Source organism: Corythoichthys intestinalis, unplaced genomic scaffold (assembly GCF_030265065.1).
Source record: "Corythoichthys intestinalis isolate RoL2023-P3 unplaced genomic scaffold, ASM3026506v1 HiC_scaffold_23, whole genome shotgun sequence".
Lineage (NCBI taxonomy): Eukaryota > Metazoa > Chordata > Actinopteri > Syngnathiformes > Syngnathidae > Corythoichthys > Corythoichthys intestinalis.
In genome coordinates, this window is record NW_026651592.1 from 10,912,120 (window position 1) to 10,938,707 (window position 26,588).

Sequence of the window (26,588 nt, forward strand, 5' to 3'; positions counted from 1 at the left end):
GGTTAACCCCATTCTAAATGCCCATGCTCGTTGATGGATCTTAAAACTATATACACTTTATGTTGAAGTGAACGGCATTTCTTAACCTGAAAAGATTAATGCCAAACGTTAGACGCAAAAAACCTGAAACGTTTCTACACAAACTGTGTTTCAGGTTAAGAACACACTGTAAATGCTTAACAAACTGTTAACAAATACTTCACAAATCAACAATAAATCATTTATCAACAGTTTACTAATGATCTATTAACTATTAAAACGGATAATTATTATAAAGTGTTACCGCACGCTATATAAATGGCTGTAAGATTAGTCATCAATTTGTAAGGGCATACGTCACTATTTGTAAGATTGCCAACGGCCTCGGGTTGACAAGTATGGTTATCCTTTTTGAAGTTGTGTTTGGTCAGCCATTTTCAAAGAGCCAAAAATATTAACGAGGGCGTGCCCAACCACATGATTTGATTTCGATGGGTAATGTTTCATCCAATCATCTACCAGAAGTGGCAATAGTACGTGTATTTATTGGTTTAGAGACGCAAACGCATCATGTCCTTTAGCAGCATGCTTAGGCCTGAAGGGGTTAAATAAACATCAAATAAAATCATATAGCCTGATAAGTGCTACCATTGATCTGTCAGCTGAGCTAATCAAGACTTTGATAGTTTATTAGCTAATACTGATGAGGAAGTAGCAGAAACTATGAAAACTTTTTCAGAATACTTACAGTGCCTTGCAAAACTATTCACTCCCCTTGAACCTTGCAACCTTTCGCCACATTTCAGGCTTCAAACATAAAGATATAAAATTTTAATTTTTTGTCAAGAATCAACAACAAGTGGGACACAATCGTGAAGTGGAACAAAATTTATTGGATAATGTAAACTTTTTTAACAAATAAAAAACTGAAAAGTGGGGCGTGCAATATTATTCGGCCCCCTTGTGTTAATACTTTGTAGCGCCACCTTTTGCTCCAATTACAGCTGCAAGTCGCTTGGGGTATGTTTCTATCAGTTTTGCACATCGAGAGACTGACATTCTTGCCCATTCTTCCTTGCAAAACAGCTCGAGCTCAGTGAGGTTGGATGGAGAGTGTTTGTGAACAGCAGTCTGCAGCTCTTTCCACAGATTCTCGATTGGATTCAGGTCTGGACTTTGACTTGGCCATTCTAACACCTGGATACGTTTATTTTTTAACCATTCCATTGTAGATTTGGCTTTATGTTTTGGATCATTGTCCTGTTGGAAGATAAATCTCCGTCCCAGTGTGCAGATACCAACAGGTTTTCTTCCAGAATGTTCCTGTATTTGGCTCCATCCATCTTACCGTCAATTTTAACCATCTTCCCTGTCCCTGCTGAAGAAAAGCAGGCCCAAACCATGATGCTGCCACCACCATGTTTGACAGTGGGGATGGTGTGTTCAGGGTGATGAGCTGTGTTGCTTTTACGCCAAACATATCGTTTTGCATTGTGGCCAAAAAGTTCAATTTTGGTTTCATCTGACCAGAGCACCTTCTTCCACATGTTTGGTGTGTCTCCCAGGTGGCTTGTGGCAAACTTTAAATGAGACTTTTTATGGATATCTTTGAGAAATGGCTTTCTTCTTGCCACTCTTCCATAAAGGCCAGATTTGTGCAGTGTACGACTGATTGTTGTCCTATGGACAGACTCTCCCACCTCAGCTGTAGATCTCTGCAGTTCATCCAGAGTGATCATGGGCCTCTTGGCTGCATCTCTGATCAGTTTTCTCCTTGTTTGAGAAGAAAGTTTGGAAGGACGGCCGGGTCTTGGTAGATTTCCAGTGGTCTGATGCTCCTTCCATTTCAATATGATGGCTTGCACAGTGCTCCTTGAGATGTTTAAAGCTTGGGAAATCTTTTTGTATCCAAATCCGGCTTTAAACTTCTCCACAACAGTATCTCGGACCTGCCTGGTGTGTTCCTTGGTTTTCATAATGCTCTCTGCACTTTAAACAGAACCCTGAGACTATCACAGAGCAGGTGCATTTATACGGAGACTTGATTACACACAGGTGGATTCTATTTATCATCATCGGTCATTTAGGACAACATTGGATCATTCAGAGATCCTCACTGAACTTCTGGAGTGAGTTTGCTGCACTGAAAGTAAAGGGGCCGAATAATATTGCACACCCCACTTTTCAGTTTTTTATTTGTTAAAAAAGTTTAAATTATCCAATGAATGTTGTTCCACTTTACAATTGTGTCCCACTTGTTGTTGATTCTTGACAAAAAAATTTAATTTCATATCTTTATGTTTGAAGCCTGAAATGTGGCGAAAGGTTGCAAGATTCAAGGGGGCCGAATACTTTTGCAAGGCACTGTAGTTCAAGATTGACCCCTATTATACAGGGAAAGGTCTAAGTTTGAAATATGTTGTGATCAAGTTTGCAAGAGTAATAGTAACTGTGAACTCTTTGGTCCCGCTGCAGGTTCGCGGGCAAGTACCGCGACACGCTAAGCTTCCGCAAAGAGTCTATGGCCAACGGTGACTCCAACTGTTGTGACAGCGAGTGCGACTCTTCCAGCCGCCGTCTGTCCTTCATGAAAATGGTCGGGCTGGGCAAGGCCAAGCGTGAGCTCGGGGCCGACTCCTCCTCGCAGGCTCCCGAGGAGCAGCTGGTGTGCAAGGAGCCAGAGGTGGAGGTCAAGCCCAGGGAGCCGCTCTCCGGTAAGATTCTCTATATTTCTAAGGAGACGTTTTGAGATGTCCTCATTTTTTTCATGAGAGCAAAGTTGATGTACTCCTAGAGTTTGTTACTACTCTGAATATGCTTGTGGTTGTTGATTCTGGGAATGTTCTCGATCAAAGTTGTCTGAATTTGTCCCCCACATCATTTTATGTGCCCCGCGTTCCACGGATGTCAATCTTGTACGTCGACTTCATGTTTATGGCGGGAAAAAAATTTATAGTCCAATTATGGAGTAATTTTGCCGTGTCATATTGAATAAATGCATTTTTAATATTTCATATTCCATTTAGCACAAGAATGTTATTTGTCATGACCATACCATTTATTTAGCAATTAGGGAAACATACTGAGATAAAAAGAATATCCAGTAGAGAGTAGTTGGAGTTGGAGGAGAGGGATTGAAACAATGACATTTTGCGGCTCTCTTCGTCGTATTTTCCTTGTTCTGAATAATTCCTGCTCAATGGGCTGAATTCTAAATCAGATGAAACCATGACCTTGCCAAAGTCACCCTCCTGTTGGGGAGTTTAGAGCGCTATAATAACAAGCAGCGGCTAAACGGCAGATTAAAAGAATAATTTCTTGTCATCTTCCCTTTGCCAAATTGTTGTACAGTGGGGCAAATAAGTATTTAGTCAACCACTGATTGTGCAAGTTCTCCCACTTGAAAATATTAGAGAGGCCTGTAATTGTCAACATGGGTAAACCTCAACCATGAGAGACAGAATGTGAGAAGAAAAAAAAAAAACAGAAAATCACATTGTTTGATTTTTAAAGAATTTATTTGCAAATCATGGAGGAAAATAAGTTTTTGGTCAATACCAAAAGTTCATCTCAATACTTGGTTATGTACCCTTTGTTGGCAATAACGGAGACCAAACGTTTTATGTAACTCTTCACAAGCTTTTCACACACTGTTGCTGTTTTTTTGGCCCATTCCTCCATGCAGATCTCCTCTAGAGCAGTGATGTTTTGGGGCTGTCGTTGGGCAACACGGACCTTCAACTCCCTCCACAGATTTTCTATGGGGTTGAAAAATGGAGACTGGCTAGGCCACTCCAGGACCTTGAAATGCTTCTTACGAAGGCACTCCTTTGTTGCCCTGACTGTGTGTTTGGGATCATTGTCATGCTGAAAGACCCAGCCACATCTCATCTTCAATGCCCTTGCTGATGGAAGGAGATTGTCACTCAAAATCTCTCGATACACGGCCCCATTCATTCTTTCCTTTACACAGATCAGTCGTCCTGGTCCCTTTGCAGAAAATCAGCCCCAAAGCATGATGTTTCCACCCCCATGCTTCACAGTGGGTATGGTGTTCTTCGGATGCAATTCAGTATTATTTCTCTATTAGTTCTCCAAACACGAGAACCTGTGTTTCTACCAAAAAGTTCTATTTTGGTTTCATCTGACCATAACACATTCTCCCAGTCCTCGTCTGGATCATCCAAATGCTCTCTAGCGAACCGCAGACGTGCCTGGACGTGTACTTTCTTCAGCAGGGGGTCACGTCTGGCAGTGCAGAATTTGAGTCCCTGGCGGCACATTGTGTTACTGATAGTAGCCTTTGTCACTGTGGTCCCAGCTTTCTGTAGGTCATTCACTAGGTCTCCCCGTGTGGTTCTGGGATTTTTGCTCACCGTTCTTGTTCTTGTTGTTTGACGCCACGGGGTGAGATTTTGCATGGAGCACATGATCGAGGGAGATTATCAGTGGTCTTGGATGTCTTCCATTTTCTAATAATTGCTTCCACAGTTGATTTCTTTACACCAAGCGTTTTACCTATTGCAGATTCAGTCTTCCCTGCCTGTTGCATGTTTACAATTTTGTCTCTGGTGTCCTTCAACAGCTCTTTAGCCTTGGCCATAGTGGAGTTTGGAGTGCGACTGACTGAGGTTGTGGATAGGTGTCTTTTATACCGATAATGAGTTAAAACAGGTGCCATCAATACATGTAACGAGTAGAGCCTCGTTAGACCTCGTTAGAAGAAGTTAGACCTCTTTGACAGCCAGAAGTCTTGCTTGTTTGTAGGTGACCAAATACTTATTTTCCACTCTAATTTGGAAATAAATTCTTTAAAAATCAAACAATGTGATTTTCTGTTTTTTTTCCCACATTCTGTCTCTCATGGTTGAGGTTTACCCATGTCGACAATTACAGGCCTCTCTAATCTTTTAAAGTAGGATAACTTCATGATTGGTGGTTGACTAAATACTTGTTTGCCCCACTGTAGTTAATTCATTTGTTAAGCTATTCATCATCGATGAGTTGATTAAACAGCGCAGTCCTTTTCAGCGCCCCGAAGGAAACCTTTACTATAAATGTGGCTCGTGACAAAGATGAGTTTGACACGGTGTTCTAGGTGTTTTCCTTGTGGAACTTCTCTCAAACTGTAGATGATTTACTCGTGTTTGTTGCTAGCTTTCGTTTCTCCTGGGGATCTTCTAGATATTCTTCTTTTGCCAGTGTTCTTGTTCTACTTGTCTTCTGGATATTCTTCTCGTCCAGTGGCAGATGCTGGTCTCTCAGTGAGGGGAAGCGTAAATTGTGTCCATCTGTGAGTGCTTTGTGACGGCGGAGGGGCTCAGCGGCATCCGCTGCTCAGTAGGGAAAGAAACTAGAGTGCCTGAAGTAGGCATGTGCCGGTATGAGATTTTGACGGTACGATAACCGTGGGCAAAAATACCGCTGTTTCACAGTATCACGGTATTGCAATTATAGCTCCAAAATGTTATTTTGAGATGTATGGGTTTAAAATTTTCCATTGAACAGGATTTTTTTTTTCATTTTTCGTAACATAGTTGCAAATTGGAACATGAATATATTGTTAAAATAAACTATCAATTAAAAAAAAAAAAAAAAATTAAATAAAATTAAAATAAATATAACTTAGAGACTATACCCACAGCCACAGCTCAAGTTGCTCAAGATTAGAGCAAGAACAAAATAATTTCTATAAAAAAAGTAAAAACACTTCTGAATAAATTTTTAAAAAAATTCTACTGCATGACTTTTTTTAGGGTGGAAAAGGTCAAGTGAAGTTTCGCCATTTTCAGCCACTGTGTCACCTCTAGTCTACATGATGTCATGCCTATGTGTTAAAAAACATTAAAAATTCATAAGTTAATAAGTTAGTTAAAAATGTATGTTAGTTTTAAGTGTAAATATTGTTGTGGAAAGGATTCATCTAAACAAACAAACAAACAAACAAACAAAAATCATTGGGAGTGAGACCTCTCCTTGATCCAGCGAACGTGGATTTGTGCTTAGGGCAAGAGCATCTTTCACAATTAGCGATCTTTGATGCTATCCCCTTCATTCAAGCGAATCAAGCTTGTTTTCTCTGCGGCTGTAACACTCGACAAAGTTGCTCTCCCAGCTAAGCCTGGGCTAACATTCGTCTTTGTAAGCTTTTAGTTAGTTTGTATATTGAATTTGAAAGGAAAATGTGTGTTTTGTTTTTGGTGAACTTTTTCATGTTGCTAATCTGTTGAAGCTACTCACACATGGAAAAATAAAATTGTACAACGTTTTAACTGTATTCATTTTGTATATTTCACTTACCACGATTTGAGAGCTCATTAAATTGAAGAAAAGTACGCCTTATGTTTGGAGTATTTGTTTTTGGGTTCACTGACTGTCTAGCCGATAGCGTCACTTTCACACACAGCAACAAACGGGAGAGGGTGAGCGCTGCCGCGCCAAGCCACTTCTGGCTGCATTTTTGACACATGAAAAATAGCGAATACCGTACTACGGTCTGACGGAAAATTTTAGTGCCGCGACGTTTTCACACCACGGTAAACCGTGAAACCGGTAACCAGCACATGCCTAGCCTGAAGTCAAGTTTCCAAACAAATGCAGCAAAAAAAAAAAAAAAAAAACTCCACAAAAGATGCTCAATTTTCCAATAGTCGTTTTTGACAAAGCAAATGTCGCGAAGCTAGGATGATTATGAAAGTCTCTGGTTCAACTCGGAATGAAAATTGAAAAATGCCTCCCATTTTGCTCCTCAGTCGAAAAAGGAATTCAGCCCGATAGATCATCCAATCATCAAGCAAAGTGTCCAGGCCAGCCGAGCCTGACCTACTGTCCGTAGACCCCTGGAGATGCACAATGTCCAATGGGTGGGATAAACCCAGCCTTTAGCCAATGACTCGTCCCGTTTCGCTGTAGTGGAACAATACACTCTTATATCTGGAGATGCACAGATTCCACACTGTTTAAAGGACTGTAAAGCGGCGAAAACTGCAGTGATAAGAACCTAATTCTGACCAAAAGCTGACGAAGTTGTAGTGCATATTTAGTCAATGACATGTACGTACAGACAACAGTATACGTTTGAGGACTTCATTTTTTACATTATGGGGGAAGCTGAGCTTCCGTTGCAGTCTCAGCGCAATCGCCTTTGTCCTAGTCCTCTGTTCCTGTAGGAATGTTATCGCTGGCCATCCAGCTTTTGTTCCAACAGGTATGTCAGAGAGTTTGCCTGTTCAAGTGTGGGCTTGTTGTCATCAGATCCACTGACGTGCTTTATTGTGTGATTTCCAAACAAGATCTTGTTTTCACCTTCAACAGGGTTGTGTTCTGTTGACACACGGTCAGTAGCGGAGACGCCGCCACGCCCGCTTCTAACCCTTGCACGCAGTCTCCAGGCTGATGGCTCGCTTCGCTAAACGTGTCGTTTGGAAGACCTTTAGGAGTCGACATGAACCGACAAGGTTTTGTTGTGCATGTTGTTGTCATGCACGTTAGCGTGAAGAAGGTGATTGAGGAGAAGTTGAAAAGATGAAGATGAAGTTTGATGCTGGTTTCTGATGGCCACATCAAGATAACAAAAAAAAAAAAACAAGAAATTCAAGTCATAACGGTTAAACTCAAGTCTGTCAAATCCAGTAGGTTTTATCGTTTATCATGTTTACATTTGTTTACATTTTCGAGAAGGAACTACAAAACGCAATTCATGGAGAAATGGGGTGAGAATGCATTCATGCTGGTCCGTAATCGCCCTTGGATTTTAGGGCACTTTTTGGTCAAAAACTAACTGTTGTGAAAAGTGTCTATTTTTATAGTAACACTTTAAAATTTGAATAGGCAGAGATGTGACATATGTACAGTGGGGCAAATAAGTATTTAGTCAACCACCAATTGTGCAAGTTCTCCTACTTGAAAAGATTAGCGAGGCCTGTAATTGTCAACATGGGTAAACCTCAACCATGAGAGACAGAATGTGGGGGAAAAAAATCACATTGTTTGATTTTTAAAGAATTTATTTCCAAATTAGAGTGGAAAATAAGTATTTGGTCACCTACAAACAAGCAAGATTTCTGACTGTCAAAGAGGTTTAACTTCTTCTAATGAGGCTCCACTCGTTACCCTTATTAATGGCAACTGTTTTAACTCATTATCGGTATAAAAGACACCTGTCCAGAACCTCAGTCAGTCACACTCCAAACTCCACTATGGCCAAGGCCAAAGAGCCAGTACACGTCCAGGCCTGTCTGCGGTTCACTAGAGAGCATTTGGATGATCCAGAAGAGGACTGGGAGAATGTGTTATGGTCAGATGAAACCAAAATAGAACTTTTTGGTAGAAACACAGGTTCGCGTGTTTGGAGGAGAAAGAATACTGAATTGCATCCGAAGAACACCATACCCACTGTGAAGCTTGGGGGTGGAAACATCATGCTTTGGGGCTGTTTTTCTGCAAAGGGACAAGGACGACTGATCTGTGTAAAGGAAAGAATGAATGGGGCCATGTATCTAGAGATTTTGAGTGAAAATCTCCTACCATCAGCAAGGGCATTGAAGATGAGACGTGGCTGGGTCTTTCGGCCTGACAATGATCCCAAACACACAGCTAGGGCCACAAAGGAGTGACTTCGTTAGAAGCATTTCAAGGTCCTGGAGTGGCCTAGCCAGTCTCCAGATCTCAACCCCATAGAAAATCTGTGGAGGGAGTTGAAGGTCCGTGTTGCCCAACGACAGCCCCAAAACATCACTGGTCTAGAGGAGACCTGCATGTAGGAATGGGCCAAAATACCAGGAACAGTGTGTGAAAAGCTTGCGAAGAGTTACAGAAAACATTTGGCCTCCGTTATTGCCAACAAAGGGTTCATAACAAAGTATTGAGATGAACGTTTTGTATTGAGCAAATACTTATTTTCCACCATGATTTGCAAATAAATTCTTTAAAAATCGAACAATGTGATTTTCTGGGTTTTTTTCACATTCTGTCTCTCATGGCTGAGGTTTACCCATGTTGACAATTACAGGCCTCTCTAATACTGTATTTTCAAGTGGGAGAACTTGCACAATTAGTGGTTGACTAAATACTTATTTGCCCCACTGTATTTCTGGAGAACTTGGATGGGAACTGGGAAGGCATTCATGCTGGTCCATAAAATCCTTTGGGTGTTAGGATTTTTGTTCAAAAACAGTGACCGTTTAATAGAAAGTGTAACACGCACTTTTCACAACACTCAAATAAATTGCACTCAAATATCCAACAGCGCTCTGCACGGCAGCAGCTCAACAGCATCAATAAACAATAATATGGCTACAATATCAATATGGCAAGCTATTGGAAGTTCTGCATGGTCTAAATCTGCAGCTAACTTTTCCTTGCTGGGCACTATTACACAGTAAACTATCATAATCCTCTTCATTTTTGACCTCGAATTGAATTTCAGACAATTTTGCTGTTTTTGGAAAGAAAAAACTGCAAATTAGTTTTTGGGCCATATTAACACCTCTGTCAACAGTTAACTTTTCCATTCCAAAAGTGCCTTATCCAACGTGACCTGGTAGCAAGCAAGGTGTCAAGTGATGACCTTTTTATTAACAAAAAGTAGTACAGTAGTACTAATAGTAGTTGTACAGTAATCCCCAGGGGTTAATTTGTGGCGGATACTGCTGGAACAAGATCCGGCACCTCTTGATTTTGGCCTCCCTGTGTTCCGGGACTTATTTGAGCAGATCCGGCACCTCTCGTGCATAGAAAATATTAATAAAATCTTTTTTTTTAAATGTATACAATAAAATAATAATATGCATACATTCATTTACAGAACAAATCCCCAAAATTGCATGTTGTTTATAGAACTTTAACGTCATTTGAAAGAGTCGGAGAATTTGTTATTGTACTGAAAAGGATCAACAAATCACGCCCCTTACATAAAAAAAACCTAATTGGGAAATTTGCAGCATCTAGGGAGCAAACAGCCAGGATCAAACGGTATTTCAACACGCCAAAAAGACAGTTTCATTTACTGTCCTTTTACAAAGCACCGCAGCAGCTAGCCAGGTTCACGGACAGTCAGCCAAGCCGGGGCAGGAGGCTGCTACCGTGGCAGCAGCTAGTCAGTTTGGGAAATGCGGGTTTGGGCTGCACAATTTGTAAGGCGGTGGGATCTTTGGGCACAAAAGACAGGAGATGAAACTCGCAAAAGAATGGGTTTTTGTTATTTATTGTAGTCTCTGATTTTTTTTTAAATTTTATTTTATTTTTTAAATGTTTTTCAAGTTAGACCTGTTGAGAAACTAATTGCTGACTGTGTACTGTAAGTCCCACCTGTGGTTATGTGGGTAATGCCCGTACTGGGCAGAGTATAGCCTAAATAATTGTAAATTGTTGTCATAACCAGGGGTCGCGTTAACCGAATATTTTCCGTCGTTGACCGGTTTTTTACAACGGTGACGGAAAAAACTGAAGTCCATCTGTCATTTTGACAGGTTGCAATTAACACCCCAGACCACAGGGTGGCGAGTGAGCATATTAATTAGCTATTGTCTCTCTTAATGCATGACGTCGTTGGCCTTACTCGGAAAAATGTCAAGGCAACTGAGTGTCCGAAGTTTCTTCAAAAAGCCCCAAAACGACGGTGGTGTTGATAAAAGAGGTGAAAAAAGAGGGACTGATGCAGTGAAGGATGACAACGAATCAAGTGAATCGCCGGTTCACTCCCCACTGCGGCGAGCAGTTGAAAACGCCACCAATTACCAAGAAGGGCAGAATTGGTAACACGGTGAAAGCGGCATAAAGCCAAAAAAGCGGACCAGACTAGCCAGAGCCTGAAATTATTTCAAGGAAAATATGGAGGTTGCCACCACTGTGTGTACTCTTTTTGCTAAGCTGAGCTCGCATACCACGGTAGCACGTCGGCTGTGAACGAACACTTGACGCGTCGTCACCCAGGTGTATTTCGGAAGACAACAGGAAACAACAAACTAGCGGATTGTAAGTCCATGCAACAGGGCGATTTTTTAAAAAATTGGAAGTTGCCTTTATGTGCGTCGTATCAACGTGCATTTTAATTTAATAATAATAATAATAAATATATATATATATAATGGAATTATATAATATTTTATTATTATTAAATGTATTAGTATCATGGAAGGTCCCACTTGGGGAAAAAAAAATATATATATATATATCCTGTATATACATAATACAATAAAAATATATATGGAAACACAGTACTGGCCTGCTTACTGTAATCCATGACGGCACTAATGTTAGTTACTTTATATTATAAAGTATTATTGTGTATATATATATATATATATATATATAGTGACTGCATCAAGATAGTCATTTTAAAAATTTAAGTGACGGGTAAAAATAGATTAGGACCGGATTTATATGACCTTGCCAGTCAAAATGACAGACAACGAAAAAGTCTAGCGCAACCTCTGGTCATAACATATCTACCCTGGATATTATCTGAAATTGAAGTCTCACAGTATGGCAAGTGGGCATTTGCGTGTTGTTTTTAGCACCATTTTCTGCGTATGTTCCGGGACCTATGCTCGTCTGGTCATCCCTGCGCTGTCGTATATACTTTGCGGAACGGTTCGCACCAGAGTGTGAAGCAGTTGGGATGAAGATCAGCGACTCCAAATCCGGGACCATGGTCCTCAGTCGGAAAAGTGTGGCGTGCTCTCTCCGGGTTGGGGATGAGATCCTGCCCCAAGTAGAGGAGTCCAAGTATCTTGAGGTCTTGTTCACAAGTGAAGGTAGGAGGGAGCGGGAGATCGACAGGCGGATCGGTGCAGCATCTACAGTGATGCGGACTCTGCACCGGCCAGTAGTGGTGACGAAGGATCTGAGCCAAAAGGCTCAATTTACCAGTCAATCTCTGTTCCTACCCTCACCTATGGTCACGAGTTGTGGGTCGTGACCGAAAGGCCAAGATCCTGGATACAAGCGGCCAAAATGAGTTTCCTCCACCAGGTGTACGGGCTCTTCCTTAGAGATAGGATGAGAAGATTGGTCATCCGGGAGGGACTCTGTGTCGAGCCGCTACTTCTTTGCGTTGAGAGGAGCCCGTTGGAGTGACTTGGGCATCTGGTTCGCATGCCTCCTGGACGCCTCCCTGGAGAAGTGTTCCGGGCATGTCCCACTGACAGTCATGGTCCTCAGTCGGTAAAGGGTGGCGTGCCCTCTCCGGGTCGGGGATGATATCCAGCCCCAAGTATAGGAGTCCAACTATCTTGGGGTCTTGTTCACAAGTGAAGGTAGGAGGGAGCGGGAGATCGACAGGCAGATCGGTACAGAGTCCGCATCACTGCAGTCTCTGCACCGGCAAGTAGTGGTGACGAAGGATCTGAGCCGAAAGGTGAAGCTCTCAATTTACCAGTCGATCTCCGTTCCTACCCTCACCTATGGTCACGAGTTGTGGGTCGTGACCAAAAGGAAAAGATCCTGGATACAAGCGGCCAAAATGAGTTTCCTCCATCAGGTTTCCGGGCTTTCCCTTAGAGATAGGTTGAGAAGATCGGTCATCCGGAAAGGAATCTGTGTTGAGCCGCTACTTCTCCGCCTTGAGAGGAGCCAGTTGAGGTGACTCCGCCATCTGGTTCGCACGCCTCCTGGACGTCTCCCTGGAGAAGTGTTCCAGGCATGTCGAACCAGCGGGAGACCTTGGGGACATCCCAGGGAACTCTGCAGAGACTATGTCTCTCGGCCTGGGAACACCTTGGGATCCCGCCGGAGAAGCTGGTTGAAGTGGCTGGGGAGGGGGAATTCTGGGCTTCCCTGCTAAAGCTGCTGCCCCCACGACCCTACCCCGGAATAATAATAAATTATCATTAATAATCAATCATTAATTCTTTTCCCCTGGTTTGCCACGTCCTTGCGGGAAACTATCAAAAGTCATTGGACAGTAAAAGCTGTAAAGGGTGGTTTGCATGGGGCCATCGTAGTGTTCTATTAAGATTTCAGTTGCAGATAAGACGTTGACATTCCGCCTGACTGGGGCAGTCAATGATTAGCATGTCCTTTGCTAGCTTGGCGGAGGTCATAAAACTTGGACTTCCTGTTAATCACTCTCAACGCACCTCAGAGGACAAAAAGACGCTGGAACGCAGCACCGTCCGAAGTCCGTTTCTCTTAGGATGACGCCTTACAATCTTAAGTCAATTGATTGTACACATAAGAGTACATTTATGAATTTGTTACATCGATCTGTATACCCTTTCTGAAGTAGAGATTATGTGAATAAGATGAAATACAGTCAAATTGTTACTGCACTCGCTTACTAAATTTTTATTTACGACGTGAAATGTATCACTGAAAGTGATATTTACAATATTACATCAAATGTTTCATGTTACAACAGAGATTTTTATGTTAAAATTACAGCCTGGACAATAAATCGATTTTATGAATTAATTTGAGTTTGAGAAACTGAGTTGTTTTTTTATATATATTAGGGCTGTCAAACGATTAAAATTTTTAATCGAGTTAATTACAGCTTAAAAATCGTAATTAATCGCAATTAATCGCAATTCAAACCATCATAAAATATGCCATATTTTTCTGTAAGTTACATATATATATATTCTGTAAAATAAATTGTTGGAATGAAAGATAAGACACAAGATGGATATATACATTCAACATATGGTACATAAGGACTGTAGTGGGCATTTCACTCTACTGACATTTAAATCTGTCTATGCTGTCCTCACTCCGAAGCGTCTACTTTTTCCAAAGCTAGACAGCTAGTGAACGACGCCTTAATAATCAGACTTCTTCCTTTTTCATCTGATTTATTAATAAAATAGCCTCAAACCATTGTCCTCTTTAGACCGTCGTAAAACTACAAAAAAAAGTACACAAGCATTGCATTAGCAACAACGTTAGCTTAGCACGCTATACAGGTTCACTAAACATAAACAAAAAGCGTCTCATACAAAAAATAGAACATTTCGCTTACTAACATAATATGTACGTTCTTTACAACAACCATGCTTACGGACAAATCTTGTCCAAGGATCATATAAGCACAACATTACAACGTAGGCGTCAGCCCGAGACGTCGTGCAGCCATATTGAACTGGCAAGAAAACAATAAACCATGTCGCAAAGCGACCACAAGAGTTCGCTGTTAGACAGCACAAAAAGACTTGCTGTAAAACTTACCAAAAGGCAGAATACTGTCTGAGCGGGACATGAGCGTTAATTGCGTCAAATATTTTAACGTGATTAATTTAAAAATTAATTACCGCGTGTTAACGCGATAATTTTGACAGCCCTAATATATATATATATATATATATATATATATATATATATATATATATATATCTATCTATCTATCTATAAAGTAAGCTTTTATGATGTTTTTTCCCCAAAAAAAGAAATCAAGTAATCAAATTTTCAATCAAACAAATAGGAGTTAGAAAAAGACATTTTAGATAGTTTCGCAGTGAATTTATTATGCTTTATTTACATTACTATGTTGAACATTTAACATTTTTTAAAAACTTGTTTTTAGCTTTTTTTTTCTTTTGTTCTTATTGTCTCCTTAAAAATAGGGGTCAGAATACATGAGAAAACATAGCTCAGCGCAGAATACTTGGAGGGGTAAAAAAGAACCCTAGAATGTCTGCTAAAGACTAACAGAAATCACTGGCACAGTCCAATATCTCTGTGCACACATCAACTATATGTAAAACTATTGCCAAGAATGGTGTTCATGGGAGGACTCCACTGAGGCAGCCACCGCTGTCTGGGGAAAAAAAAAAAATATTGTTGCTCATTTAATGTTTGCAAAAAGGCACTTGGACACTCCACAGAAGTTTTGGCAAAATATTTTGTGGACTGATGAAACCAAAGTTGAATTGTTTGGGAGTAACACACAATGTCATGTGTGGGGGAATAAAAATGGAACAGCTTGCCAACATCAACACCTCATCCCCACCGCGAAGCATGGTGGAGGGAGCATTATAATTTGGGGCTGTTTTGCTGCCTCAGGGCCTGGACAACTTGCAATCATTAATGGAAGACTGAATTATCAGGATGTTTTCAAGGAAAACCTGAGGCCGTCTGTCAGACATTTGAAGCTAAAAAGAGGATGGATGCTGCAACAAGACAAGGATCCAAAACACAGAAGTAAATCAACTTCAGAATGGTTTCAGAAGAACAAAATACATGTTCTGGAGTGGCCAAGTAAAAGTCCAGACTTGAACCCCATTGAAATGCTGTGGCATGAAGCACAGCGATTAATGCCAGAAATCCCAGGAATCCGACTGAACTCCAGCAGTTTTGTAGAGAAGAATGGGCTAATATTAGTCCTGATCGATACGCCAGACCTGCAGCTACAGGAAGCGTCTGGTTGAAGTTATCACTGACAAAGACAGGGTGGGGGCACAAAATATTAAATGTGATGGTTCACAGATTTTTTCCCCTTTCAGTTATTGTTTGCATACTATCTTCAATAAAATATGGAAACCTATAAATGTTTGGGTGGTTTTAGTTAAAGCAGACAGTATTTTTCATATGCGTGATTTTGATAAATATCAGATCACATTTGATGGTGATTATATGCAGAAATGTAAGGAATTCCAAAGGCAATAGGCAATGACATGTACACCCAACAGAATACTATACATTTGATTACTTATTTATTGACATTATGGGGGAAACTGAGCTTACCTTGCGGTCTCAGAGCAATCGCCTCTGTTTCAAATGTATTTCTCAAAGTATGGCTTTAAAGTGCGTACGACACGAGAAAAGTCTTAAATATGATTATTATGTGAATTAGAATCATATTTTGAGACGATTCGACTATTTACAACAATTTAGCAAAGCGCAGATGAAGAGAAATTAGTCTTTTAATCTGCCGGTTAGCCACGCTTACCAAGGCTCTAGCGTCCCCAACAGGTGAATTACGTCAGCGAAGTCACGATTTCATCTGATTTAGTATGCAGCCCAATGAGGGGGAATTATTCACAACGAGGAAAACGTGACGAAGAGAGCCGCAAAATGTCATTGTTTCAGTCTCTCTACTCCAATATTTTTACAGGATATTCTTTTTATACAAGTATTTTCCCAATAGCTAAATAAATGGCTTGAGAAGGACCAGTCAGCGCGTTGAGGGAGAATTATTCAGAACGAGGAGAAGGTGACGAAGAGTGCCGCAAAATGTCATTGTTTCAGTCACTCTACTCCAATATTTTTACAGGATTTTTTTTTTTTAATCCAAGTATTTTCCCCAATGGCTAAATAAATGGCATGGTCATGACAAATAAGTCTTGCGCTAAATGGAATATGAAATAATAAAAATGCATTTATTCAAGACGACATGGCAAAATTACTCCATAATGGTCAAAAACTGTCGACTTCACCTTTACTGTCGCAACTCCCGAACGATATTTTATGCCACCTAAATCGGGCTTATGTCATTTCCCTTCCCCGGCTTCGGAGAATGTAAACAAACCAAGAGGCGTGAAAGCTAGCCGACATGCTAACCCGAGCAGAGTGATGTTTCAAAGTCTTTGAAGCGGAAAATCACACATAACTAGCCCGGATCATTTCCCATGGCGACTGGGTTGTCGATTGTCTTTGTTAATCGGCAAACCGCCCGGCGGAGAGCAATTTACAGCTGGTTCCCTTGCTACTATGGACAGGAGAGCTCGCCAGGAAACGGCTGGACAATGACCGCTGAACCTTTACATGCCAATCCATGATCAAACGTAAGTAGTCCTTTATTTAAAGAAAGTTTGTAGTGTTTACTTTGTAATCGCTGTATTCACGGCTATTTTTAACTCAAAGTTGCCATTTCTGATCGGTCAGAAAATTTGACAGAACACCAGGCACTTGAAGAGGGGAATAAGCCGATTATACTAGTAGTGCTCTCCCGGCGGGTGGATGTGTGACAAGCCGCCGGTGGTCGGCCAAGGGGACAAGGAACATGTCACAAAATGCAAGCCACCTACATATTAAAATGATCCCAGTATTTGACATAGTACAAAACACGATGTTTACTCACTTCCTCATAAGTCCCATGGTCCCACAGTAGTAGGGATTGTTTTGGCCAATATCCACCGGTGAAGGGGAACCTTTTGAAACCCCAAAAAGGCGCACATGCCTCTCCCTCCTACATCAAGATTTTTCTGCAGCCGTTTGGCTGGCGTGATGCGAAAAATAAACGTATTAATCCGCAAAATCAGCTGAATCCTTAGTCCTTCTCATACAACAGTACGGCTGTATAGTGAAGAGGACTCCTTCCTCCGTACACGTCACAGCGCCCTCTTTCTCAACTCGAGACTGTTGCCGGAAGTTACTCATTTTCATGGTGCGGGATTAAAAAAAAATAAATAAATATAGCGATCTCTTCCACACACATCCAAGCGGTCAATTTCATTCAAGAGTATAAAATACCGCGTGTATTATGAAATAAACATGCTTTTTCGTGTCACAGGCACTTTAATGTACTGCATGAAGATCTCTGCCTCGTTAGAGCGCTACCAATGGCTGCCCAAGGAAATGCTGACTCAGTTGTCACAAAAATTTAAATTGAGTGTATGGCGACGCTGGTATGAGGAAGTGGGTGGACATGGGCGGGGCATCAACCACCCAGATGGTAGACATTTCCTGCATTGGAACAATAAGAGCCCTGTTCCTGCACCACCGCCATATACGTCTGTCTGCAGTGAAGGCTGATAAAAAATTACACTTTCAGTCCACTATTTTTGGTTCAAATGGATCTTGTGAATCTTACTGTTTGGTTCCCTTTTAACAATTTGACTTCATACAGCTCTTTAAAAAAAGAGCAGGTCACTGAGGTCACTAAGTGGAAACATTTTACACTTCTGCATTGAAGCATGAGGAACATGTGGAAGTTCCAAGCTGCCACGTCGGGCCCACATTGTTCCATTGGACGCACACTCTTCCTGCGTGCATGTGTGTGTGCCATCCTGTCTTCCTCTATGGACACCGAGGGAGACAAACACCTCAACATCTGCACATCGTTGTCTCCTTGTTCCATTCTCTTTGTTTCTTTGTACCCATGTCTACCTGGCTTCTTGTTTCTTTTTGTCTTCATCTTTAGTACTTGTGTACTTATTAGGGATGTCCCGATCCAGGTTTTTGCACTTCTGATCCGATACCGATATTGTTTTGCACTTCCGATCCAATACCGATACTGGCCAATACCGATACCAACATATCTGAGCATGTGTTAAAGTTTAAAGTTATTTAGCCTCATTACTTAGTTGTCAGACTCATGTTGAAAAAGGTTATAGTACTCTTGATAACAACTAGCCAGCTGAATTAGGTGAGTTTGAATAACACACAACGGTTGGTAACAAGAAACTGACCTGTTCATTCAGTGACAAACACAAAACATTATAGATAACAAACAGAAATGGCATAGTCAGTCAGTAAAATGTGCAAATAATATTGTAAACTGTCTTAAAAAAGCAAAACACAAACAACCTCAGTGGAAAATCCCACAACCCCCCCCCAAGCTATTAGATGCTTTTAATGTTTCGTGCATTAGTTCCAAAAATTGTATAAAAAGCCTCTCAGGTTTAAATAAACGACTATTTCAGTATCAACATTTTAAAACGGTAAATAAAATACTCAAGTCCCCATTCTGTATCAGCAGCTTTAAACTACATTCAATTCATTTAGTTTTGCGAATTAACTGTTAAAGTTGTTAAAATTCCTTCCGGTATTTCATAATTTCCCTTCTGTCTACTTTTGACATGTGAAAGTTTTAAAACTGTTTTGAAGATAGATTCAAGTCAAGATTTTGCCAATTTTAGATAAAAAGGTAATTAATTTCTCTTGGAAGTGTTCACAACAGCCTACTAGGGAAGTCTTCTGCTTTAAGATGGCGGCTGTTTACTAACGCATCCGGTTTTCAATACTTCAATGTTGCTAACGCAGTCGAGTCTGTCGTTTTGCATCTAGTTCTATATACATATGATATCTATTATCTCCAGTAAAACGACGTTGACGTAGTTTGTAGCGGCTGTCAGCAGCAGTCAGGTATTCTTGTGTTTTTTTTATCCAGCGGCATGAGTTGGGCTAAAGCCGTGAGTTGAGCATTGGCATTACCCGGGTCTATGACAATCATTATGTTTACTTTGGGACGCAATGTGGTCAGTTTCTCATTGCGTCCCGAAGACCACGCTGTGCATTAGTTCCGCTTTACCTGACATATTTGAATAATCGGGATTTGGATGTTTGTGAATCGTTATCGTATCTCCCACGGCCGAATCACTCAAGGATGTAATGACGGCTGGGCATGTTGTACCGTGGTTCTAAGTGTTGGATGGTGCGTCTTTACTCACATGAGATAATGGCTCGTAATCCAGAATGAATTCTTCGGCAATGACTCTTGTTATTCCCTGGGCTTTGGGACTGTCGAGTGCCAATTTGTCAAGCATAGCAAAAGTTTCTGCCAGTGTTAGTTGCGTAGGACCTTTCATTTTGTCTTCGGTTTTCATAACATACTCCTCACATTGTTTGTGGTGGTATTTTGCTAAATGCCTTATTAGGTTGGTTGTATTAAAACTTCTTATAGCTTTACCACTACGCTTGACTTTGTGGCATATGTTGCACTCTGCCTCTTCGTCTTTGTCGTCTTTTAAGGTGAAATGATCCCACACAGCTTACATTTTTACCGATAAAGTCTCTCGGTAAATTGGGAGACTGTAATGTAAATGTAGTGTGTTGAAGGTGTACCGTAAAATGCGGACCGGATTTTAGGGAAACCGAAGCAAAAACTGGAATGGATTATGTAAATCGGTGTGCTGGAAAAACCGGACCGTATTTAAAAAAAAAAAAAAACTGGATCGGAAGTCTGGATCGGAATTTTTCCGTGTTCCGATCCGATACCGATGCACATTTTTTTGCCCATATCGGTGTCCGATCCGATCCAAATATCGGGACGGGACATCGTTAGTACTTATTATTTCATTTGTCTTCTTTGGTCTCCAGAATGTACAGTATATCAGGATTCTCATATTTTAGTAAGAAAAATTAAGTCGATACATATGATTTGCTTTTGCAGACCACACAGAATCATGCATTTGACACCTGTTTTTTTGTCCCGTCTTCTATTGTGCATCCAGTGCTAGAGATCCTTCAGCTGGTGAAGAAGCGCGACCTCGTGCTGGCCGACGCGCACATCCAGGAGCTGGAACAGGAGTGCAACGGGCCAGAGCGCGGTTCTGCCCCGGAGGAGGCGAGCGGCAAGGACGGCGGGCGGCGGAAGGCCAAAGACGTGGAGCTGCTTTATGAAGAGCTGCAAAAAGAGTTGTGGGCGGTGGTGCGTGAGTCGTTACGCTCACCCACCGCAGGGCCCAACTTGGGCCTTGTGGTTCAGGTGAGGATGCCGTTTGACCTTTGACATCTTTGGGCGTCAAGAACTAAGGTACAAGTGAGCAGTTTTGGGAATAACGCTGTTACATAACGGCATTATTTTTTCAGTAACAGGGTACTCTAACCAATTATTTTTTCCGCCGTTACCGTTACTGACGTTCAAAAGCAGTGCGTTACTTACTTTGAATAAATTGAAGAAACTACCAGCTGTAGCAAGTCTACTCTGCTCTGTTGATTTGTCATCCAAGACTTGGGGTGCGTTCAGGTTCATGGCAATGAAAATAGTAAACACACATGGCCTACCTTTGCAAGAACGATGGCGTTGCCGTTTGATACGGTCATAATGTGCAGATTCTGCACCCATCCGCAGCAAAACTGTTCGTAGCTTTGTAGCGATTTGTAATTTCGGAATCGCTGATGAGTTTAGTAACATACACCAAACAGTAAATACAGCAGAATGTCCATTTCGTGTAATTGTGGAAGCCCGTCGACATCTTTACTCCATTTGTCTTCGACTTGCTCGTAACGGTCAATATTGTTCACATTAGGGCTGTCAAACGATTAAAATTTTTAATCGAGTTAATTACAGCTTAAAAATTAATTAATCGTAATTAATCGCAATTTAAACCATCTATAAAATATGCCATATTTTTCTGTAAATTATTGTTGGAATAGAAAGATAAGACACAAGATGGATATATACATTCAACATACGGTACATAAGAGCTGCATTTGTTTATTATAACAATAAATCAACAAGATGGCATTAACATTCTGTTAAAGCGATCCATGGATAGAAAGACTTGTAGTTCTTAAAAGATAAATGTTAGTACAAATTATAGAAATTTTTAATTAAAATCCCTCTTAATGTTTTTGTTTTAATAAAATTTGTAAAATTTTCAATCAAAAAATAAACTAGTGGCCCGCCATTGTTGATGTCAATAAATACACAATGCTCATGGGTGCTTAAGCCCATAAAATCAGTCGCACCCAAGCCCCAGCAGAGGGTGACAAAACTTCAAAAAACACAAGTAACAAGTTGGTATTGCACTGTGCTGTCATTTTAATCTGTTTGAGTGGGGCATGTGCGTTAATTGCGTCAAATATTTTAACGTGATTAATTTAAAAAACTAATTACCACCCGTTAACGCGATAATTTCGACAGCCCTAGTTAACATCCTGAAGTTTGATCTCATATCTGTTCTTCACCTTAGTAACGAGTTTGTCTCTATCAAACTGTCAAGTTAAACGTTTGTCCCGCAAGCCAGACCTGCTTCCAATATGGCTGCGTTGTTGTCAAATCTCACGTGATTCCCCATTCTGTAACGTAAATGCTCGAGCCTAATAGTGCACGTACTTCAGAGCCGGTGTTTTCACACACAAACCGGAACACGCACGCAAAACAGATGCAGAGGGATATGATGGCAGAGCATTCAGAGGAAAATTTTTCCTTTACGAGGTGGAGATATAAACAATATTTCAAGTAGGTCAAAATTAAACAAAAGAACGTGCATGTAAAGTGTAATTTATGTCCCGGGGCAAAGCTTTTGTCGACATCTGTGGTAAGCAATTCAAATCTGTTTATTTTGGTTGCACTTCAAGTGTAGGATAAATCTGTTGCTGGTGAGGTGCAATAAATATTACAAGGTTCTATAACACAACTACCTGTCTGTTCTTCTCTATTCAACTGACTCGAACACTGCTCAGAAAATTTCAAATTCTTTGACATACAACAACTTCTTTTTAAAATAATGGAAATAGTTACTTTCCCTAGTAACTAGTTACTTTTACTATTTAAAGTAACGGAAATAGTTACTTTCCCTGGTAACGAGTTACTTTTACTATAGAGTAATTCAGTTACTAACTCAGTTACTTTTTGGAAGAAGTAGTGAGTAATTACAACTAATTACTTTTTTAAAGTAATGTGAAGGGGTGAAAGTGAACCAGAACGGTCAGGAACGCAGAGATTCAGGGCGGGAACGCAGTTCTGGTATAAGATTCAGGGCCGGAATGGTGTTCCAGTACACGGTGCTTTGATTCCAAAAATATGACAGCAACTGTCAAAAGGCGATGTTAAAAAAAAAAAATGCTAAGCTGCCACACATGCATTTCATCTCCAAGAAGATCTGCCAACATCAGATTTACATACACAAGTGTTAACAACAAGCATAATAAAGTGCTTGTGTAGCATAATTCGTTTCCACCGATATTTATTATCTATTTTATTCCACGGACGGCATGGAGGTTTCCCCAGCTGCTGCAGTTATCTGAATCTGACGATGATGAGTCACATCAATGTGCAAATGCACACAGCAAAGCAAAACACCTGGACTCATTTATCCGTTCAATTGGCTAACATACTGACATATGATCAGCAGAGATAGTTAGTTCTGATGGGTTCAAATGTGCATGTTTTCTGGAACAGCAAAAAAAAAATAAAAATGAATTGATGCGACAAAAAAAGGTCAAAGCAACATAAAGTGGATCAAATATTTAAGAGCAACGAAAGAGTTGGAGGCTTATTTATCATATTTAGTTTTATTTGCTCTGATGGTGAGGTTCAGAACATCTTAGCTATCTATGTGCACTTTGGACTTGTATTTGTTCATTTATGTTAGGCTACTTATTCATTTCCTTATGATTTAAAAAAAGTCAATGTTTGCGCGTTCTTCAAAATATATTCCATTTCACTCTGCGTAATATAAGTCATTTGTACTTATTTTTCTGAAAAACCACCACCACCCTGAACTGGTTGCCAGCCAATCGCATTAACTTCAATTTTAATATACAGTGATCCCTCGTTTTTCGCGATTAATGGGGACCAGAACCCGCCGCGATAAGTGAAAAACCGCAAAGTAGCAAAAAAAAAAGATTTTTTTTGTGTGTGTGTGTGTGTGTGTGTGTGTGTGTGTGTGTGTGTACAACGTATTTATTCAGATTTAGCATTGGAAAGAGATACATATAAGACATGTTTTGTCACTTTTTTCAAAAGTAGTATTCTAAAAATATATATATTAGGGCTGCAGCTATCGAATATTTTAGTAATCGAGTAATCGACTGAAAATTCTATCGATTAATCGAGTAATCGGATAAAACAAATATATTTTTAGGTGAAGAGCAATTATAAATATACATGAGAAAACAAGACATTTCATCTAATCTTGAACCATTTTCTGTCAATGAATGTCTTTATTTTCGATTATATTGTTGAAAACAGCCAACAATTGCATCTCAGATGTAACTAGAATAAAAAAAAAAGACTAATTCACTGCTTTTACTCAAAAAACTTTTGATCTTATTAAAAAAAAAAAATATACCTAAAAATGCCGTTATGCTTGATAACACACATCACTTAAAAGTTAGGATTTTTTCCCACGTGTTTCAATTGAATTTCTTTTTGTGTCAAGCCATTTTTAAGTTCTAGTTAAGTTTTAAGTTAGTCTAAACTGTAAGTCCTGATAGGATTTTGAGTTTTTGCAGTGTTCAAAATAAATGTATGATACAGGCTGTATTGGAGCACATTAGGGACCAGTGCTACTTGGTGTTTTATCCAGCAATGACTACTGAGCTAAAATTGATAGTTAGCATTATTGAGTTTTTATTTTACACCCTCATCACTCCACAACGCTATGTTATGTTAAAGCCTGTATGTAAGACACGTTAGCCACGCATCGACTGTGGTCATAATTAATAGAAACCTAGCCCTCCGCAGGGCTAACGTTACGTGAGCTAGTGACAGTATTGTTAATCTTATTTATTAGCGCTTAGCGCTCTTTATTAGCGCTTAGCGCTCTACTGCTTTATGGCGGCTTTTTACTAACGCTGCCCAGACGCGGCCGAGTCTGTCATTTCGCATCTAGTTCAATATACATGTGATCTCTATGAGACTCATCAAACGCTACCTGCTACCAATGTAGCATCGTGCGGGCTAGTATTTAGCAAAGTCGGCGTCGTTTGTAGCGGCTGTCGGCGGCAGTGTTTTTTTTTTTGTTTTTGTTTTTTTTTGTTTTTTTTTGCTTCTTCCTCTACGCATGTGACATCAGCGCATTCTCCCGCATTAAAAGTAGTCCGAGCATGCTTCGAGCTGTCAAAATAAACGATTACTCGAGGTGAATGAAATTACTCGGATCAGTTTTTAAACTCGAGTTGCTCGAGTACTCGTTTCAGCTCTAATATGTATTTATATATACTGTCTTGTAATAAATGTTTTTTCTGTATACACACGCACATTCATTCAGCCCACCCCGCTATGCGCACACAGAGCCTCGCACCAAATCCTCTTACATACACACTGTTACCTCCCTTGGTGTGACTTGTGATCACAAACTGCTCTCGATCGTTCTGTACCTTGTGGACAATCACGCCGGGCCGGCTGCCTCTAACCTCGCCACATCGTTACAGCGCGCGCTTCCCTATCTCTCCCCACCCGCGTATGCACACAGAGATCAAAGTTGTTAACATTTATTGGCAGTTAAACGATGATTGACATGTGTGGCTCAATCATCTGTCACCATCGTTAACTTCAAAAAGAAACTCTAATGCATGCTTGCCTTTTGAATCACAGCAAAGAGAGAGGGAGGGAGGGAGGACAGTGACACGGATCCGCGATAGACTGAGGGCGCGAAGTTTGAAGCGCGAAGTAGCGAGGGATCAATGTATATCCCATGTTCTTAAGTAGTTAAAATTGAGATTTGGCATTTAGTATGTGAGGAAATTATGGAAAATAAAAATTAGGAGATGGAGGTTAGGGTTATTGCTGTTTTTGTTAACTTTTATTTTGCAAATCATTGAAAAAATACAATTTTGAATAGAAATCAGTTTTTGTATGTGTTATAGAAATAACTGTGCCAGTGACCCCCCCCCCCCCTTTCCAAAAATGAAAATAAATAACTAAATAAATAAATAAACTAGATTTCTGGCTCCGTGACGACCTACACGTCTGAGAGTTCCGGCAAGAAATTCTAGCCACTTTCACCCCTGGTAATGTGCCCAATAGTGATGGGCGATACCTGTGATTTTGGATTTGATCCGATACCAAGTAATACCAAGGCCAAATATTGCGATCCCGATCCGATATTGATACCGGAAGTTCATATTTTATATACAACACATATATATTTATATACACAACCCTGCAGAGTTCTTAGCCATTCTGATGATATCTAATGTACAACTACAGCAAGCACTCAAAAACTATTGTCTCTTTGTGTCAAATATGCATTGCAATGGAAAAACTGCTGCTTTTAATAACTAGCAAAGTAGTTTCCCTACAAACTCACAAACCAATCAATCAACAACAAAATCTGATTCGTCAGTCTCACTCCTTAACACTGACCCTTAAATTCATATACGCAGAACATTTCCCTGCTACACGTTGTATTTGATCAAATTTTAATCTACCTAAGTTAAATATTTTTTATCTAATTAAAGAACGAATTCATAGTAGCATGTTACTGCCCTCTAATAGATCATTAAAAACAAATCCAATAAACAATAGTCACTTGCAATTAAAAAAAAAAAAAAAAAGTAATAATAATTAATATTAGAAATACAGTAAGGGGAGATGTGTCTATTTTAAATGTTAAGTCATTATTTATAAATTTTTTTATACCCAACTTGCTTGCTAGTAGTTCACTTGACTATCCTATGGAATGTTATGTGGGCTGATTAGTCCTCATTGTATCAAAAATTAATAAAATGGAGACTCACATTTAGGTTACAGTAATACTTCACTGTTAAATATGTCACTATGGTCATTTGACCTTTTTTATATAATGCGGGATGAACTTTGCTTTTCAAAAACAAGATGTAGCTATAACTTTCCATTACAAAGCATATTAAATGGTGCTGCAAAGTTCTTTTTATGTAAGATGACAAAAATGCCGTATTTATCGTTTCATATTGCACATCAGCCACTAATGCTTATATCGTCTCTGATTATCTATTAGCACCTACAGTACGTTACCTGGATAAGTCCTGCCTTTTGCAAACGCCACTTCTAAAGAGCTTTGCTTTTGCTCCGGCGGCGTGGTCTCTTTTCTCGTGTCCTCCTCGGCTTGAGCGGCACGTTTTTCATTTAATTCGTCATGTGCTTCGGGATGCACGTTTTTAAGGTGTTTCGTGAAGTACCACAACATCTGACAGTTTTGGCACAAACTGTGCACTTAGCCTCGTTGCTATTTATTGAATTGAAATATGTCCAAACCAGACTTCTTTTACGTTCCATCGTCAATGCTGCAGCCATGCTA

General features: G+C 40.2%; 1 protein-coding gene across 2 annotated transcripts in view; it reads left to right on the forward strand.

Moving 5' to 3' along the window:
• The window catches only part of LOC130911130 (tumor necrosis factor alpha-induced protein 2-like), a 110,185-nt gene that overhangs the window by 46,702 nt on the left and 36,895 nt on the right, over positions 1 to 26,588 (forward strand). For both annotated transcript variants that reach the window (XM_057828866.1, XM_057828865.1), the window contains exons 3-4: positions 2,455 to 2,693; positions 20,091 to 20,344. In XM_057828866.1, coding sequence (XP_057684849.1) covers positions 2,455 to 2,693; positions 20,091 to 20,344 — 493 coding nt within the window. The remainder of the gene's footprint in view (positions 1 to 2,454; positions 2,694 to 20,090; positions 20,345 to 26,588) is intronic.